The sequence below is a fragment of the Atheta coriaria genome, unplaced genomic scaffold (genome assembly GCF_025399875.1).
Source record: "Atheta coriaria isolate IRGN ID8LTWV9N9 unplaced genomic scaffold, Caltech_Dcor_3.1 hic_scaffold_6_pilon, whole genome shotgun sequence".
NCBI classification, from domain to species: Eukaryota; Metazoa; Arthropoda; class Insecta; order Coleoptera; family Staphylinidae; genus Dalotia; species Dalotia coriaria.
In genome coordinates, this window is record NW_027045448.1 from 14,140,142 (window position 1) to 14,160,677 (window position 20,536).

The 20,536-nt window shown below is 33.8% G+C and overlaps 1 protein-coding gene across 2 annotated transcripts in view; it reads right to left on the minus strand.

The window, feature by feature from the left end:
* The window catches only part of LOC135794068 (glutamate receptor ionotropic, kainate 2), an 81,086-nt gene that overhangs the window by 9,694 nt on the left and 50,856 nt on the right, over window positions 1–20,536 (minus strand). The window contains exons 3-10 of one of the 2 annotated variants that reach the window (XM_065305211.1): window positions 13,539–13,700; window positions 8,546–8,797; window positions 8,359–8,379; window positions 4,756–4,931; window positions 4,216–4,269; window positions 3,947–4,111; window positions 3,718–3,873; window positions 1,520–1,723 (exon numbers count right to left, since the gene is read on the minus strand). In XM_065305211.1, coding sequence (XP_065161283.1) covers window positions 1,520–1,723; window positions 3,718–3,873; window positions 3,947–4,111; window positions 4,216–4,269; window positions 4,756–4,931; window positions 8,359–8,379; window positions 8,546–8,797; window positions 13,539–13,700 — 1,190 coding nt within the window. The remainder of the gene's footprint in view (window positions 1–1,519; window positions 1,724–3,717; window positions 3,874–3,946; window positions 4,112–4,215; window positions 4,270–4,755; window positions 4,932–8,358; window positions 8,380–8,545; window positions 8,798–13,538; window positions 13,701–20,536) is intronic. The other variant, XM_065305212.1, reaches the window with a different exon arrangement.

The following is a 20,536-nucleotide window of genomic DNA, read 5'->3' on the forward strand; positions in this document are numbered from 1 at the left end:
TCATTATTCAAATCTTGAAACAGCATAAAATTGCACGTTTCGGTTATTTTTAGGTAAAGAAAGAATAATCTCATAATAGAAGTGTGAAATACCGGTATTTTTTCTTTACAAAACGATAAAAATTAATACCGGTATTAGGAGTCTTCCGGTAATACCGGTATTTATCACATGTGGTTTTAATTAGAAAAATCACAAATTTTGGTATGCGGTATTTCGGTATACCGGTTATTTGTGTATTTTTTTATACAAAATACCGGTATACCGGTAATACCGGTATTTACAAAAATGTGTTTTTAATAACAAAAATTAAAAAAATAAGAAAAACTTTGACTAAAAATGAATTTTTAAAAACAATTTTAACCAATTTTCATATTTTTGAGCAAAAAATAATTTTTCTTGTTTCTCTTCAATTTTTGACATTTTAACACCCTGTAGATATTTTTTCTTGACTGATAATTATCAGTTATCTTGTCGAAAAGTGCTCCGCCCTGCGTCGTGGGCGTCTAATCGGATTTACTGATTGATTTATTATTTTATTCGTTTAACTAATTTTTTCGCTCCCCTCGCAAGAAAAAGAAGCCTGCGCTGGAAAAATCGTCCGAAATAATTCAGTCGACAGCCCGCGTGCCTGAAATACACACCAGGAACGCGAAGGGCGCATGAACGATGGGCCAAATTACTTCTTTGTTAAGTTAACAATTTTTTCCCGTGCTCGTCGCTTCCTTTGCACATCATTTTCTCCACCCTCACACCAGGCGCTCATCGCTTCAATATCGACCTTACTATAGCCGACTATACTTTATATTAGGAGTAACTTAGACTTAGACATGGACTTGGAAGGGTGATGTGCAATTGGCTACGGTCAACTCTTTCTCGAGTGTGTTTTTTTCCTAGTTTTTGTTCTTGTTTTTTCGCTCAAGCTCGGGTTTCTTTCCGTAACCCCGGACAATCGCTCAATTTGCGCCCCGTGGCTGACGTTTTGATTTATCGTTCGCCATGTTTTCAGGCTGTGGACCTAAGCCGAACAGACGTAATGTTTACACTAGGGGTGTGGGATATCAGTTGGAAAATACCGGTATACCGGTATTAAAATAATTTTACCTTAAAATTGGTTTAAATGAAATAAAAAAATTTTTGACTTTTTTCATTTTTTTAAATTTTAAAAACCGGTATACCGGTATTTTTACGTCCTAATACCGGTATACCGGTTTTAAAACAATTTTACATTAAAATTGGTTTAAATTAACAAAAAACTGAAATATTATGTGTTTTTCATCAATTTTTTAAAATTTTAAATACCGGTATACCGGTATTTTTACTTCCTAATACCGGTATTAAAACCGGTATACCGGTATTTTTTCATACATATTCTAATATTTTGCCATAATCAATATTTTTAATTAATTAATAGAATTATTTTATAAAAAACCGGTATTACCGGTATTTTGACTCAAAAAATACCGAAATATCGGTTTTTACACAAAATTTAACAGAAAGAATATAATTTTTAAATTCTTACCTCACGTGTCATTACAACCAGTGTAATATTCGGCGCGTTTGACTCGTAGAATGCATTGGGATCAGTGATATTGATCCCACCGGAAGGCGTCCATTGTCCCACTTTGCGCACCTCCTCCTTCTTCAGCTTAAGCAGGTCCAGCTTGAAATTGGAGCGCTTGCCTTCGTTGAACTCCAGGTTTCCGGTGAGGCCGTGCAGGCCCGTCTGGAATAGATAAACAAACACCTCCGTGATTAGATTTGCAGTAATGGCGGACGGGCGACATCTGTAATCAACGCAGGAAACGCGCAAGAAGTGCAAGAGTGCACGCGGCGCGTGTTTTTTGGTCTTTAGATCTTGAGAGGATTTTTGGGAATAAGTAAATACTAGTGGATAAAGGGATGAAGGGACGAAGCGCAAGGATAAAGGACTAGGGAGTAAATTAAGCAAACACTTTTTTGGATGGGAAAATCGGACATGGAAGATGGGGGAAAACTCAATCAACCAATGAAAATTTGTCTTTTGATATAAAAAGACTGGAAAATATTTTTAAGGAGAAATTTATCAAATCATAAATTATCCCTACTAATATTATAAATGCGAAAGTCCTGATGTTTGTTACACTTGCACGCAAAAACTACTTAACCGATCATCATGAAAATTTGTACACATATTCTTAGTGGTCCCCGACTGGTTATTGGCTACTTTTTATTTAATAAAAAAATTATTTTTGAAATAAAATAAAGAAATTGTTTAGCCAATAATACCTCTGCATCTGGCTATTTGACTACTTTAACGCCATCTAGCATTCCAGCAATGAAGCTCAAACCTAAATACTATAGTACCATCACACTGTATTATCACACTGTATTACCGACAGCTACGTCAACATCAAATCCAATTGACTACATTATGGAGACTGTACACTATACTTCCATAGACTATACTTTCAGCCATTTAAAACTTCCCGCCATTCTACTTCATTGTTACTTCTTCTGTGACTACAGACGCGTACGGAAGCAACTTCATTATTTTAGATATGCGCGAGCGAAGCCGCGGGGTAAAGCTAGTCATCAATAAATATTGACTTAAAAATTAATTTTTAATTGAAACATTTCAAAAAATATTATTTAGTAATACCATAATTTTATTTTTAGTGTTTATCTTAAAATTTGATAAGATTTCTTAAAATTTTATGACTTATTCTTTAATTCAGGACGAAAACAAACCCAAAAATTCAAAAATCAAAAAAATCGGCCGTTTGGTTCATGAGTTATACCGAGTGTAACATACCTTTTTTTAATTTTTTTTTTAAAACCTCATAATTTACTCTTGTTTTCTCCTCGCAACCAAACTTACACATACAACACAAACCTCTAAACCTAAAAAAATTAAATTTCACAAAACTTTGCAATCCCATATTATGTTGGAATAATATTTTCCTAATTTAACATTGTACCTGTCGTCCTAGTGTACTTTACGAACAAACTCCTCGCATCACATTAAACTTTCCCGTCATGAGCCACGAGTCGCGCGCTGACTTTGAATTGATTTATATCAACGCACAGCACGCCTCTATCGCCGATACTCTCTATCGTTGACTTAAATTAATTTAATTAATTTCCAATTACGGCGAGCACGGCGGTAATGCACACGCACGACTAATTAATTGCGTGGTAGCTCGCATTACGAATTTATTCAGAATATATCACTATTAGGCCAACATAGTTCAATGGTAATTAATTATAATTATAATTTACTTCCATAGCAATCACCACAAACCAAAAATTTAATAAAAACACTAAAAGTTTTGAGGTTAAAAACACGTCTGACAAGTTAAAACGTTAAAATAACTTAAAACGGAAAACATTTAAAGATTTTTCCTATTTTCTTCTCTTTGTGCAAAGTTTCCATGGTAGAATAACTTTGATTCACTCCCGCGGCCATAGTTTTAGTTGATTGATAAGAAAACGGAACCGAATGTGGGCGCTCTTGTTCATCCAAGTTTTTAGTTGAATAAAAAGGTGTCTAGACGCTGCGCCACCCACGGAAAACTTTAAAGTTTCAACTTTGAGATAAGGTAGACAACACACAATACACGTACGAGTGACATACACATGTATGTAATGTTGGTTGCCTAAGTGCTACCTTTACCTAAACCGGATGTACGGATAATGTAAAATTACCGCGAAAAGTTTTCCATCTACTCATGTACTCACCACAGCGTCAAGATAATTATACAGTGAGAGGCCGTCATCCCACGGTCGTTCAAGGTCACACGATAAATTGACAGGTTTGATTGAATGCCCGGATTCCATCGCCGAGAGGCCTTTGGCGAAGACATAAACCGAGTCGAACATCAATGCTGGTTCCGCCTGTTTGTATAAATATTAATTATTATCATTAATGTTGAAATTAGTGTTGATAAGTTGTTTTGTAATTATATACCTGAATGATGCCGCTGCGATTGAGTATCTGATGGCCGATCGGCTGGAACTTCTCCATGACGTCCAGAGCGTCTTTGACTTTGGGGCTTTCGACGTCGACGATGCGAAAGGCGGTGATGTTGACCGAGTTGTATTTGAAGTCTTCGAGATCAAACGTCTCGAGATCCTTGTGACATAAATAAAATATCAAAGTGGATTTTTGCAATTTCAGAGAATATTTTACGCAATGTGAAGAAAAAAATTACTAATTCTTTTTTATTGTCTACTTACGAATGTTGTGAACATGTAGTGATAACGATAATCGTTCATTTGAAGTTGTAGAATCTGAAATATAAAATTTTTGTTATATTGGTTGCCTATGTTGAGGTGGTAATGTTATTTGTATAAGTGTATCGTATCGTATTAATTGCAATTTGTTGTGTTTATTACGCAGTGACTATAATTAGTAGACTTGATTTGATTACATTTGCTAATTTTATTCGGCCATCAGTTGTTCATTTGTTTGTTAATAATTATTGGTAATTGTTGATTTAATCATGATGACAACGTCTGTTTTAAATGGGAACTAATTTAAACACTAACCTTTTACATTACGTGTATTATGTGTATTAGGTTGCCTATGTTGTAATATTTTTACTTTTTTTTTTATTTTTGTTTATATCTTTGTTGTTTATTGCTCGATTTTAAAAATTTAAAATTCACATGAAAGATAATTAAATTATCTAAATGACGGTTTTTAATTTGTTTTAATATGTTTATTAGTTTATGAGATATTTTGATATTTTGAAAATTTTTAGTTTTAATACTTACAGCACGAAAGAATTGATTAATATTCTTGGGATTTGTGTCGACGATGAGTTTATAAATCTCTTTCTGGCGCACCTCGCGCAACACCTGTCGATACGTGCTGGGGCTGGCTTGACGTATGTACATCTCCGTCCGGGCGGCGGCAGGCGCCTTCACCAATTCTTGCAATTTGAATAAACCTAATTTTTTCCAATAAAAAAACAACATTAAATTAATATCATAAAAATTACAATATTATTACCAAAACATTGAGATTAAATCATGCGCATTCACCAAACATGCTATATATTTCATAATAAAACGTAAAACATGCAGAAATTTTGCAATATTTCAATATTTGCTTTCTTTTTGTTGCATGCAGAACATGCGCAACATATTAATATTAATATTGATGCAATAGTTTGCGATTTAAGTTTGTCTCTTCCTATGGAAAATATGCGACCGTAGGAATGTGCATATTTGTACTAAAATGTAATAAAATGCTAAAATCTTAACGCACGAGCTTTGAAAGCTTCCAAGTTAAGTTAAACTGTGACTTTGGATAAAATTCAAATTTCAATAAAAATGATAATGTCACAAATAATTTAAGACGGAATTAATAACGAACGGTTGTATTATATTTATGCAAATATTTGTAATTTGAATATTGGGTTGCCTAAGAAGAAAAATGGAATTAAGTGGATATTGAAACATGGTTTGCCTATCCCATATCATATATTACATCATAAATAAGGATGTGAATTTTGTGTTTAATACCGGTATTTTTTAAATAAAAATATTGGTATTGGAAAAATAAAACCGGTATACCGGTATTTTACACTACTAACAATATATCGGTATATTTTGAAAAATTAAAAAATTTTAATACATAAAATAAAAATACCGGTATATCGGTATTAATACCGGTATTTCACACTCCGAATACCGGTATACCGGTATATAACGCAAGTGATATTATATTTAAAAAAATAAAAATAAAAACAAAATACCAATATACCGGTATTAATACCGGTATTTCACACGCCTAATACCGGTATACCGGTATATATCGCAAATAATATTCTATTTAAAAAATTATATTAAAATAAAAACAAAATACCGATATACCGGTATCAATACCGGTATTTTCCACTTTTAATACATAATGAAATATTGGTTTCCTATAATAAAACATAACCTAACCAAACTAAAATTTAATAAACATTATATTTGTTTATATTTTTATTTTCCTATATTTTATTTCGCCACTTATGAATTATGACGCATCAAAAAATATACACCTCAATAAAACCTAATACCTACAGTCCTGATATCCTGATGTACACAGTATCAATTTGTTGGGATGACGCATAAAACTTGTTTGCAGAAATTCCGAGCGCCAGACGTGTTCAACCGTGCGGCTCGTATAACATAATATGATTTTATAGAAAACGATCCATTAAATTATAGACACATGTCCATACAGTGTGTTCACAACCCAAAAAATTACACAACCAACTTTAATACTAATATTAAAACATAAAACATAAAAAAATATTTTATGAATACATTATGAAAACATTTTATACTCTTTTAAACTGGGAGCCATTTTAATAATCACAAAATTAAAGCGTAATATTGTACATTTTATATTTTATTTGATATTATGTTTTATATTATGTTGTATATTGCATTTTCACTTTTGGTTGTTAGTACACTGTTTACCGGATACGTGTTGTGCTAGTTATTGCCCGTTTGCGCAGCTAGAAACTGTCATGGATGTTTATTACCGCAATAAAACACAAAACGACGCAAAACAATACGTAACTGATATCTTTTTATGTCAACAGCGCGTATGTAAATATCAAATAACATCATTGAATTGTCATGTTCATATTTTTCATTAAAAATTGTTTTTCATGAATTTTTCATACATCTCAAAAGCAAAAATTTATGGCCAAATATATAAAAGATTCAACAATAATCCCTACTATTATAAATGCGAAAGTCCTGATGTTTGTTAAGACCACGCAAAACTACTTTAACCGGATCATCATGAAAATTTGTACAATATATTCTTAGTGGTCCCTGAATGGTTATAGGCTACTTTTATTTAATAAAAATTATTTTTAAATAAAATAAAAGAAATTGTTTAGCCAATATACCCTCTCTTGCATCTACATATTTGACTACTTTAACGCCATCTAGCATTCCAGCAATGAAGCTCAAACCTAAGTACTATAGTACCATCATACTGTATTATCACACTGTATTACCACAGCCACGTCAACATCAAATCCAATTGACTACATCTATGGAGACTGTACACTATACTCCATAGACTATACTTTCAGCCATTTTAAACTTCCCGCCATTCTACTTCATTGTTACTCTGTGACTACAGACGCGTACGAAGCAACTTCATTATTTTAGATATTCGCGAGCGAAGCTGCGGGTTAAAGTTAGTTACAAATATTTCACGATTTGTAATACTAAACTAGATCAAGTTACAACACAGCATAAATAATGTCTATGTGTGTGTGGAACGTGTTACACGTTAACGTACAATATTAATGTGTGTGTAACCGTGTGTGTTGTGCTGTGTAGTGTGTTGAAAACATTAACGCCGCTGCGGGCAGACACAGAGCTATCCCGTTTAAATTGGTTATCAATTGTTGCAACGTTCGTTAATTTAAAGCGCTAATTGGCAAACGTGCTGAGGGAGCCGGTAACAACACCAAACACATACACCAACACACATTGAATAACAATACGGCACATGTTGAGCGATAAAGTTAAACACTACACCGGTGTGCAGCGTCAAACAGTAAACAGTGGACAGGTAAATAATTCCACACGAATATAACTTTCAAGTTAATTAAATTACCTACTTTTCAATTAGCAGAATAAATAATGTTTTCTTTTGTTTTTGGGGGGGGGATACTTTGATATAGGCAACCAAATATACAATATTGAATATTTATGCATGCAAATTGAAATATTTTAGGTTATATTTTATTTAAAAAATGTTTTTTTTAATTAAACACTCTGTATAATAACAATCTATTAAGTTTTATAACTTAATTTTTTTAATATAGGCAACCAAATATACACAAAATTATATTTATGCATGAAAAAGTAAATTTTTTAGGTTAAAATTCACAAAAATATGTTTCTAAATTAAACACCCTGTATAATTAAATTTTTAATTCCATTCTTTAATACAGGCAACCAAATATACAAATATTTAATAGTTTTGCATGCAAATGTAATTTTTTGAGGTTAATTTTTATACAAAGTGTTTTTTTTTGTATGAAAATCAAACACCCTGTATAATAACAACCCATTAAAACTTTTAACTACACGTGTTCTAAACATCGGTAACAGTAGAACATTGTGACGGTGTTAAAACTGTGTTGTTGAAGATGTAAAAAGTTGAAAAAGTCAGAACACAAGCAAAGGAGAACAGCGCAGAAGAGCGAAGAGTTTTTTTTTCTGCTAGTATTATTTCTTTTAAAGTGTGTTTGAAGAGTTTTAGAACACAAAAGAGAAGAGAAAAGAGCGTGTGCTGTAAAGAGTGTATTTGTAAAACGAATATTAAATACGCAAACTCGTCCGGTTGCTAACCTTTTCCCCCTACGAGCGGAACTAAACGAAAAGATGGCGGCGTCATTATTTCACTTGGCTCAAGTCTCCACACTCAGACACATTGGACACACGTTCAAGTCAACAATCACAAAACAATCAAACCACACCCCATTTAATCATTCATCATTCACATTTATGGGTTTTTTTGTGTTTTAGAAATGCTTACCGTAGTCTTCTTCGTAGATAATGGCGACTTTGGTCCAGTTGAGGAATGTCATGAGGTCTTTGAAGGCGCGATTCATGTGCTCCTGACTCGGGTGCAGATTGATTGAGAGTTCTTTACTCACAGGTTCGAAATCTATGCGGGCTTCGAGGTGTGGAACGTCCAGAGCTTCGCATATACTCTGTATATGTGCACCGAGGACAGGATCTGATGGACCGAAGATGCCTTGGACGCCGAACTCCATCTGACGGCATGCTGAAACAATAGGTTTTTATATGCAACTTGAATATAGAGGTTTTAATGTGTGTTTTGGGTTGCCTATAGTAAATCATATGTTTTATGAGTATTGCAGTGTGTGACGCAGTGTGACGCGTGTTGAAAGAACAGTTTAACGTATGCAACCTGTTATACAGGTAAAAATAAGATGTTTTGATGTATGTTTAAGGTTGCCTATAGTAAATCATGTATGCGTTGAGTATTGGAGTATGCAAACTTAATAGTTAATAATTCGCGTACAAAATCGATTTCTGCATGCAAACTTGCGCGCCTGAATACAAACAGGATTTGCAGGACAATATTAAACACTCGAATGCACTCGAAATTGTTAATTATGTTCTCCTGAGTATAAATTATTCAACATAGGCAACACAAACATCATCTAAACATATACAACCCATAATAAAATTTAATCTTTTTGTTATTTCACATTGTGATGTATTGTGAATATAAATTAGATAAATTTTCATTAGTGAAAACACGTGCCGCACGCTTTGTATATTTATTGATTAGCATCATTGTGATTGTGCGTAACGCGTTAACCCATATTCCCATTATGATCTTTCGGGGAACGTCCCCGCTTAACCACATGCGATTTATTGTCTTTTGTTTAATTATTTGGCTTTCCATGTTAATATCTTTGCGTATTTTGGTCACCCAATACTAATTGAGATGAGGGTTATATGAAAATTTATACGCAACAAAAATTAATATGTATATTGGGTTGCATATATTTTTCAGTTATATTTGCAGTGTGGAGACCTCAGGTGCTTTCCTGGACGCCGTTTTCGCTCGTTATCCCCGAATAGAGATTCATACTCCTCGTCGGCGCATGCAAATCGGATGTGGTAGGTGGAGTAGGCAACCAAAGAAGCACGCAGCGTACGCCTATGTAAGATGCCCGACGCAGATGGTCGTTTGCTTCATTTTGAAGCCTGCTGTGCATAATGCGAGTACGTACACGAATATTGTTCCGCTGGTGGTTCATTGTGCGTTTTTCGAGGCGAGCACGTGTTTTCATGAATTGAAAAGGCTCCGCGGATGCGGGTAATGTGAAGATGCTGTATGCGCTTATCTTATTCCTCCCGGTTCGTCGAGAGCAGAGGGTCTCGTTATCCCGTTATCCGATAAGAACGGACGGCGCGGATGAAATTTTCAATTTGAATTTTAATCGAATAAATTCCGACAACTTTGCAAAATTTAAATTAACCTATGCAACCAACTTTACACTAAGACTTTATATATATTGGGTGTGTAACAGGCTTTATAATCACAGATTGACATATTTCGCATTTTGTGTCGTGACGGTTACTTAAGGTGCGGTTTAAATTAACCTATGCAACCAACTTTACACGTAGACTTTATACTCGTTGGTGTGTAACAGGCTTTATAATCACAGATTGACATAATTCGCATTGTGTGTCGTGAGGGTTAGTTACCTTAGCGTGAGGTTTACCTTTAACCACACGCGGCGGAATTGGAAAAGAAGGTCGAAAAGTTAATTCGGTAATACGTTTGCGGTTGAGCCAAAGGTCCGAACGGCGAATCCACTCGAAGGGCACTAAAAACGAACGGTAAGTTACGTGTATGTGTATTGTGTGTGTGTGAGGGTTTTTCGTCGACCGCAATTCCGCAATTTGCAGTCCGACCCTATAAAGTTTAGATTTTTACGAGCCGTGGAACAATGAGCGTCAAACGCCGGCGGCGTGTGGAGCTCCCGCAGGAAGAGGTATATTTACCGGTGGGAGAACGTTTAATAGAAACATCGAGAAAGTTACTCAACTTAAGTGTATACCAAGTGTTCGCATATATTCGTAAAATAGGCGGAAAATCGGTCGGTTGGGTAATGGCGCTGACAGTTATCGACGTTTTTATTCAATTATTATGATTATGACGTTTTAGTCAACTGCATTGAGTGCACTTTTTCGAATGGTCATTGAAGCGGTGTCAGCAAAAGTTTCATGCGCAGACGATTTATTTTATGCAACTTATTACACTCATATTTTAAATGTAGGCCACCAACATTACAATTTTCATTCGGTAAATGTAAGTTTTAGAAAGGTTATTAGCTAGGGATTTGAATCTTGAATAAAATACCGGTATTTTGAAACTGATATCGGTATACCGGTAATACCGGTATTTAATAAGTTCGTTATTTTTCGAAATAAACCGATATTGATACCGTATTGAAAAATACCGGTGTTTAAAACCAAAAATACCGGTATACCTGTATTTTTTACCCCTATTTTTATTATTTATTCAAAATTTTTCTTTTTTTGTATTACAAATGTATTTTTTTGGATCAAGTGTGAATTATACTTTAATTTCAAGACGTTTGCGGGTTTCAGAGGGTTGGTTCGCGCATTAGTTTCCGGATTCGGGTTGGTTTGGGTCTGCGCGTCCGCAGACTGGCCGCAAACAGCCGCCATAAACCATAAGGCGCTACCTCTGCCTCTTCCCAAGAGTTGGAAAGACGTACGAGGGTTGCCCATCACTCGCCAACCCTCCAAACAAAATTACACTTGACTTTAATTATTACTATGCCATACAAAATCGTATAAATCTTATTTTTAACGGAAAAATATCAAAAAATACTTTAACTGAAGAATTACGTGAAATATACCGGTATACCGGTATTAGGGGTGTAAAATACCGGTATTAATACCGGTATACCGGTATTTTTCCAATCAAAAAACCAATATTTTTCGATATTCTATTTTATTTTTTATATTTTAATGAATTAATTTAAATATTTAAAAAATACCGGTATAACCGGTATTTTTTTTTCATTTAAAATACCGGTTAACCGAAATACCGTTTTTTTTTTCTGACAAAAAATGGAAAAATATGAAATGATTTCAATAAAATCCTAATAGAAACTCATAAAACTAAGCAATACATCATAAAATACAAGAAAAACTTAAAACCCCAACCAAAGTTTGAGTACGCGATCGTTAAAAATTAATTTAATTTAAATTCATGAGCAGTTGGCAATGCCGAAATTGGCGCGTTAAACTTTTACACTCGTTTCCCACGAGAACGTTTCATTAGTCTCGCAATTCTCTTCGCGCGCTTACACCCACAACTACAACTATATACTCTTCTACTCTTTACGAGTACGTTACTTACACATCTTAAATTTCTATTTCTTGCGTAGTAACTGCGAGTAGCACAAGTTGCACATCGGTTTTTTCTTTGTGCATGCAGTTTATCACGATCACGTTAATTCCTCGTGTTTCGCTTGCAAAGTGCGTTGCGTTCGTGTGTCCGAAACTTGGAGCGTGCGAAACGCGAAAATCCCGGTTTAGCGGAAACTCCGGCTGCAAGTGATGCCGGTAAATTGAAACCTGGATCGGAGAGCTGGCGGTGAATGCCTAAACGCTCTTCCAAACTCGCGGATTTAACGCTTGCGCGTGAACTTTTTCCACTAATTGGACGCATTCGCTCGTTTTGGTCAAGCCCGCGCTGGGAATGTTCAAACAATTCGTCGCTCACTCGAATTATCCGCGCTGGTAATCTTTAATTCACAATAGAAGGTTAGTTTTGGGTTTAACATAGGCAACTAACATTACAAAACAGCGGAATATAGGTTATTTAAGCATAAAAGTACGTAAAATCAAAGATTTTGTGTTTTTTACATTAAAGGTTATGTTTTAAGGTTATATATGTTTTAGTATAGGCAACCAACATTACACAAACAAATTGTACCAAAATAAAATATAAAACAATGAATTTTTCATATAATTTATGGTTTGTGTGTATTTGGTTGTATAAAATCATTGGTGGACAATGTTGGAGTTTACGTACATGTATCGAACATAAGGAAATGCTTATATAATTTTTTTTTCATTATTTCAGGCATGGATGGAAGCTGAACCCACTGCCAATCTTCAAATTAAATTTTAAGGTTAGTAATCATTTTAATATAGGCAACCAACATTACAAACACATAAAAAATAGGTTATTAAATCAAAAATGCACAAAAAATTACATATTTTGTAATTTTCCACATTAGTAGTTGTATTTTAAGGTTATGTATGGTTTTAACATAGGCAACCAACATTACAGAAACAGATTACACTAAACCACCACTTATTATAACACGAGTGTTTGCAAAACGATTAATTTTCGACATAATTCATGTCCTGCGGTGTATTGGATTGCATAAAATTATAGATTTAGTTCCGTCGTGTATAGTGGGTTGTCGCCACAGCGCGTACATCCAATAAACACGCAGCACGCGGCGTTTATAGTCGAAATAATCATAAAGCCGGCCATTATTCCGCATTTAAAGCTATAGCGCATAGGCGTTGGCGGCGGCGCGCAAAACTTCTCCAGTTACACACTTTCTCTAGCGACGGCGGCGGTGGCGGCGGCTGGGGCTGTGGCACAAGCCGCGCAGCAAAAGTTATTCAATTTGTAATGACTTGACGTGTATATATATATATTCCCTCTTGTGAAACACGAGACCAATTATAATCAAAGTTAAATGCACGTCCATGAAGGATTCAATTTTAGCCGGCGCGTCACGACGAGAAATTAATTTATCTTATTTTTTCTTTTGGGAGAAATAAGAAATTTTGCTTTAAATTAATATTATTTCCATTAACATTAACATTAACATTGGTGGATTTAGAAAAGAATTATTATTTTTCTTTGTGTAATGGCGGTATTGTTGTGAGCGAAATGTATGTTTACAAGGGCTGAAAGGTGTGTTTACCTTTTTTCGACGTCCGGAAGCTGTCGTCGCGCGGCACGTATTGTATATCGTAGACGAGCGTCGTGTTTGGCAGAAGGTCCTTGTCCTTGTTGATCCTGTACACGGCGTACTTGAATGCCAGCTCCACGCTGCTGTCTTTTTGATCTTCGGTGAATATCGCACCTGGAAGCAATACAAATCAATTAGAAACATGTAGGCAACCAAAAATACAGTAAAATTTTAGGTTATATTGGTAGGGAGGTGAAAAACCGGTATTAATACCGGTATTTTTTAAATAAAGCGATATTTTTCTGTAGAATAAAAATTAATTTTAAAAATACCGGTATTACCGGTAAAAAAAAATACCGGTATACCGAAATACCGGTATTGAATTAAAAGTTAATATTTTTATTTTTCAGTTGAGTGATGAAAAATTGGTTTTAATACCGGAAATACCGGTATTTTTTTAGAAATACCGGTGTTAATACCGGTATACCGGTATTTTTTTTGTGAAAAACCGGTATTTTTTATATTTAACTAAATTTTCAATATTTATAATTAATTTATTTAATTATTTAATAAATACCGGTATACCGGTATTTTCATAACAAAAAATACCGATATTTTCAAAAAACCTTCGCATTAAAATTAATTACCCAATAATTCAATGCTTATTTCACGATTAACTCGAAGCGATAGTTTAACCTAAACAAATGAGCGTTGTTTAACGCTCCAGCTTCGTTTGTTTGCCGAGCGCAGCGTTGTTATATTTCATTCGGCAATGGTGTGCAGTTAAAGACGCCACGCGGCGCGAAAGACAAAGACTGCAAAAAGCGCTTCATTCATTATATAGCGCGCGAAAGTTGTGCTGCTGCAACATGGCCGGCATTTGCAATTTACGTCCGCGCTGGGCTTGCGAATGCGCACACGGAATTTATCTCTGTGTTGATGCGCATTGCATTACATTGCATCTACAGATGATCGTAATAATAATAATAAACTTGAGCAGAATACACAAACTTTACGATTACAAGGAATAACATAACCTTTAATAACAAAACTTTATATACAATGTGTCTTTAGTGCTACTCAAAATATTTTTATACTTAAATTCGTAATATTTTAGTTTAAAAATAGTAAAAAATGATTTTTATTGTCTTTGGACATATTGTATGCAATTAACTGACGCCATGCTTAATTAAGGTTTGTGCTTTGTGTTTTGAATAAACTTGGACAAGAAACAGGAAGTCATACAAACATTTCAGCGTTAAAACTTTGCGAAAACTAAACTAATAAGTTTTAAGACGTGTAAGATTGTTTTAGTTAAGTGTTGGCAACCAACATGTCATAAGTATACGGTGTATATGTATGTGGGTTGCATATATTTATTTTTAAAATTTTTTTCTGCGTGGAATTGACTTAAATCATTGCAAATTTTAATAAATTTGTTGAAATGAACACTTTGGATTGTGTAATGTGTGCGGACATTTGCATAATACGTGGCTGTTGGGTTGCCTGACCTAATAAATAGCCCTCGGGCGAAATTAACACGAGTTTCGTCCTTATCTTATCTGCCGGACACGGCGGAGCATTAGCGGAGTCCTGCAGTCCTGCACCGACCCTAATAACCTCTATGTCGGCATTATACAGGGTGATACAGAATTTAAAAAAAATAAAAAAGAAAAAATTATAAAATTGAATTGAATTAAATTAAATTCTTATCAGTAAAAAATTTAAAAAATATTTTTTTGATTTTTTAACATTATTTTTAGAAAAAAGAAAAAAAATTAGGAAAAATTTTTTTGGGGGTGAAAATAATGCATGCGCTCTGCACCCTTACTCCAGGGGGTAGTTTATGCTTCATTTCCGTAGATGTGTGGTGTGTTACATACGCGATGTTATCATTTATATGTTTTTCGTATTTTTTTTGCTTGAATTCTACTCGTTTTTCGTATTTTTCTTTTTCGTAACTTTCCGGGTCTCTGTGCAAATACGAAGCCAAAACGTAAAATAGTTTTAATTATTTTAATTAGAACGAAATCACATTGCTACATCGCTAATTGTTTCCGCGTTTGTGATTTGCGAACGACTGCAACCGGACGCGCGCAAGCCCACTGCGAGCGGAAATAAATTAGTTGAATAGTTTTTAATTACCGTCTGGAGCTGACGCCGGCAACCGGAAACTCAAACTCGACCACTGCTCACGCGTACAATCATTCTGCAAGTCTTGCGACTTACGTTTTGGACTCTTTTGCGAACATTTCTATTTAATTTCGATTGAAATTTGAGTTGCATACATTAAACATCAGATGTCAGCCATATAGGCAACCAAATTTACAATTTTTTTTTTGAATTTAATTTTTTATTATTTTAGTCACGTTTTTCTTAAAATTTGATTGAAAATTGAGTTGCATACATCAAAAACTAAATTTGTGTAATATAGGCAACCAAATTTACAATTATTTTATTTTCTTCAATTTTTTTTATTGTTTTACTCATGATTATCATAAATTTTGATTGAAATTTGAGTTGCATACATTAAACTGTCAGATGTCATCTATATAGGCAACCAAATTTACAATAAATTTTTATACTTTCATTTTTTATTACTTTATTCTCATTTTTTCTTAAATTTTGATTGAAAATTGAGTTGCATACATTAAACTGTCAGATTGTGATAATATAGGCAACCAAATTTACAATTATGTCATGGTGTATTTGTGCAACTAATTTATTTGCATTAATTTTATTAGATTTAATGTCTTTGGGGCTTTTGTCCTTGGTCTTTTGTTTAATCGTTGTTTTTTTCGTCGTCGGAGGCGGCAATCGTTGTCATCAAGTTGTGTGCTTGTGAGCTTTCGAGATTATGATTAATCGCCTGCGCTAACTCTCGACTTTTCGGATTGATTAAAAACCCCGAGTGCCGGCCGGGTTTACTTTACGCGGCGCGGATATTCATCCTCGTCGGTCGGGTTCAAGTTTCCTCGGCTAACTTCATTTAAATTCTTGGTTAACAAACAGGCTTCATAAAAAATGAAGCGCCTCATTAGTTATGCGCTTAAACGAGGCTATTTTCCCTGATCAAAAGCACACAAATTGTTTTTTTTTGCAAGTTTTATAAGATATTTTAGGTTTAGATTTAAATTTCAATAGTGTGTGACAAGTTGCATATGGCAAATTTTGATTTTACTGATTTTTTGATAGTTTTTGTTTGTTTTTTGGTAAAATTTTGAAGAAAAATGGTAAATTTTTGATAGGATATTATTGAAATTAAATTATTATAAGTTTTACTATCAGTATTCATTAAAATTATATAAAAATAACAAGATTTGTGAAAGTTACAACAATTTTTTTTGACGAAAAACTCAAATTTCGGTATTTTTACGATGTTTTTTGCAAATAAATCCAAAAGTTTTAATCCAAATACAAAAATCTTTTGCAGTTACATAAATATTATAAAAACAAATAAGTGTGCAAAATTTAGTGTTGTTTGAATAAATAATTCCGGAGATATTTGCGTTTGAAGTTGCAATTTTTTTCGAAAAAGTAACAAAAATTGCTAATTAAAAAACATAAAACATCAAATCCAAGTCGATATCTGTTAATGAAGCGAGCCGAGTGTAATTTATTGAAATTGGAAAATCATCATCATTGCAAACTGCGCATCTCATCGATTCCGGCCGTGGCGCTGCGGCCGGAAGTCGAAAGGAAAAAGATCGTTCGATTGATAACGCAACGAACTCGTGAAACTGGTGCATTCGCTCGTCCCTCTTTCGGCCAATAAAAGTCTGATATTTAGATATCGACATCGTCATCGTCATCATCGAATCAGAATCGGAATCTGAACCGGAATCGAAATCGCATCTCATCGCCATTGATTATGATGCAATGTAAAAACAAACTTTGGTAAATCAATAATAAATAAATTTCTTAAGTTTTTAGAAACAAAAAAAGAAACAAGAAACAAAATATATTAATAGCCGAAAGGACCGGAAATGTTATCGCCATTTGTCGAGTTCTTTTTTTCCGCGCGCCATTTGACTCTTTTTATTATTCCTGCAGGACTCTAGCAAACTGCTGATAAAAAGTGCTTTGAATGCGTAGAATGCAAACTTCAAACGTTTAAAACATGCCACGCCCATGTCATACGCATGCGCAATCACAAACATTACAGTTTTAACTTAATTATAATTTAATCTCTCTTTTAATTATATTTTGTAATTATAAAAACTAAAAACTTCACTAGCAGAAATCTGAAATTATTAAATCTGCAACTTTAAACGCAAATATCTCTTAAATTATTTATGCAATCAGTATTAAATTTTGCACATTTGTTTATTAATATACTATTTAGATATTTGCAAAAAAAGTTTTAATTTTGGATGAAAACTTTTGGTTTTATTTGAAAAAAACTTTAGAAAAACACTGAAATTTTTGTTTTTTGCCAAAACAATGTGAAAATTTAAACAAATCTTATTATTTTTAATACTTTTTATGTATTTACACTCATAATAATTAATTATTAACAATATCCGAGCATTAGTTTACCATTTTTTCATCAACTTTTACCGAAAATCAAGAAAAAAAGCTTTAAAAACAGGTTAACTCAACATTTAACATATGCAACTTATCACACACTAAATATTAAACCAAAATATCATATAAAACTTAATAGTAGTATATTTGGTTGCATAATAATATGAATACATGAATATTACGCAGAATAGGTTGCAGGTATATCAGGCGCTTAAATTTCTAGTAAAATCTAAAATTAGCACCCTGCAAACTCACATTTCCACCGCCTAGGATAAGAACTCAGGATAAGGATAAGGATGTGGATGACTGCGCGTCGTCGCTGGCAATGGCGGCGCGGCCGGAAAACACGTTGCCATGATCGCACGCACAATATCAGGCCGGGATTATCTCCGCGCCGCTAAACAATGAGTTACCTACCCACTCACGAGCACACGCATAACCTAAAATAAGGGTACGCCCGAGTACTTCCGAATTTATGTGCTGTTATTACTGATATGCGCGTTAAAACATTTTTTATATCCAAATATATACTAGTATCAAAGGTTTTGATGTCATTCGTGATTAAAGTTGCCTTTGACAGCGCACAACGCCAAAAAAAACGAAAAAAAAAAAATTCTCCGTTGGGAAATTAGCACAACGTTCAAAAACATTCAGCGTGAATTTGTAGGAATTGTACGGCAACCCAAATAACAATTTGAATTTGTACAGGAATGTTCGATTGGTTTCCCTCCCGCCGCGTAGAAACTTAATTAATGCAGATGCAGGAGAATCCATCTAACAGCCGCCTGTGGCGGTCCGCCATCTTATATCCTTAACCCACAACTATGTTCGCGCACTGCTGCGATAAGGAGGATATCGCGAGACTTTGTCGTCGGTGAATTCTCATCGTGAATTATTAACGACTGTTAGGCAACACGTACAGCAGTTTGGGTGGAACTCAAGCGTATTGTCCTCGCGGATGTGAAAGTACTCATATTCTCAGTAGGTAGCGTTAGTGGGTTGAGTTGTGTTGTGGCGTATTGTGTGTATGCAACTTGCTATACATGTTTGGTGTATTGAAGGATAAGTTTGCGTGTGTGAAGTGTGTGATTTCGTGATTTGAGGAGCTGATAGGCACACGAAAATCAATTAATGAGGAACACGTTGAGGACGGGAGTTTGTGATGACATTAGACTATCAGAAGTCATTAAATTTAATTAAATGTTACTATATATACAACCCAGAATACAGAAATCTTATGAGAAACAAAAAATTTAATTTTAAATGTAAATATCTTTTAAAGTATTTATTGGATTTGAATGAAATTTAAAATATTTATTTATAAGATTATAATTTATATTTATACAAAATTTTATAATCTTTTAAGCAAAAGTTATTGATTTATTATTAAAAAACTAAAAATTATTATGAAATTTTTGCTTTAAACGCAAATATCTCTTAAACTATTTATCCAATCACAATGAAATTTAAAATATTTATTTATTAGCTTATTGTTTATATTTTCTCAAAATTTTATAAACTTTTAAGCAAAACTTTTTGAGTTATTAACAAAAATCATAAAAATTTCTTTGAAAATAAGGTTATAGAAGGAGTGTAATGTCAATGAACGAATATTTGGACGTGGATGAGTTTTGTGGGGGCGGCGAAGGCGGAGGAGGCAGTGGAGGCTGTAACGAGTAACGACTGGAGCATTAAAAACGTGACTTTATTACTGAACAGGTAATATGAAAGCGGCAAGGATATGCCGCTCGATACTGATTTTATAACGAACACGAATAACGAATAACTGTTTGCGAGCCAGAATGATCAAAACGATAGAAAATAAAGCACCAATGTAGATTTCGGATTATCACCGAAAAAAGTGGAATTTATGTGCTAAAATTGATCGAACAACGAGTTTTTTCTATTATTTTTTTGTAGTTTTTCTTTGATTATTCAAAAACTATAGTTTTAAACTAATTTATTGTTATGGCATGTGATAGTTTATATTAAGTCGAATAATTTAAAGAAAAAATAATAGATTTATCTCTATTAGTTTGAAAGTTATAGCGTTTTTTTTAAATTAATTTTTTACTTTTACTGAAATGAAAAATTATTTTTTTACTGTTTGACACTTCACGCCCAAACTAAAAATTGCATAAATTTTAAATTTGGCAAGCTTAATAATAAATAAATTCTCTTTCAAATGACACTTCAACCATCCTTCTACCATTAAAAATACCAGAGTTATACAACCAAAAAAACACGCAACATTTAAAACCTTCAAATAATGTTTTAAAATGTAAACTAAAAGTAAATATTGATATAAAATATGTACATTTGTATGTGTAACGAATGCAAATACCAAAATTACACATCCACATCCACACACATACACCTACAACCTTTAAACGTTAGATCCAAGTGGAAAGTTAAAAGTTGAATTCAGAGGTAGATTTAGGGCCGGCGAGGTTAAAAAGGGTCGGCGCAAATATTTGCCGCCG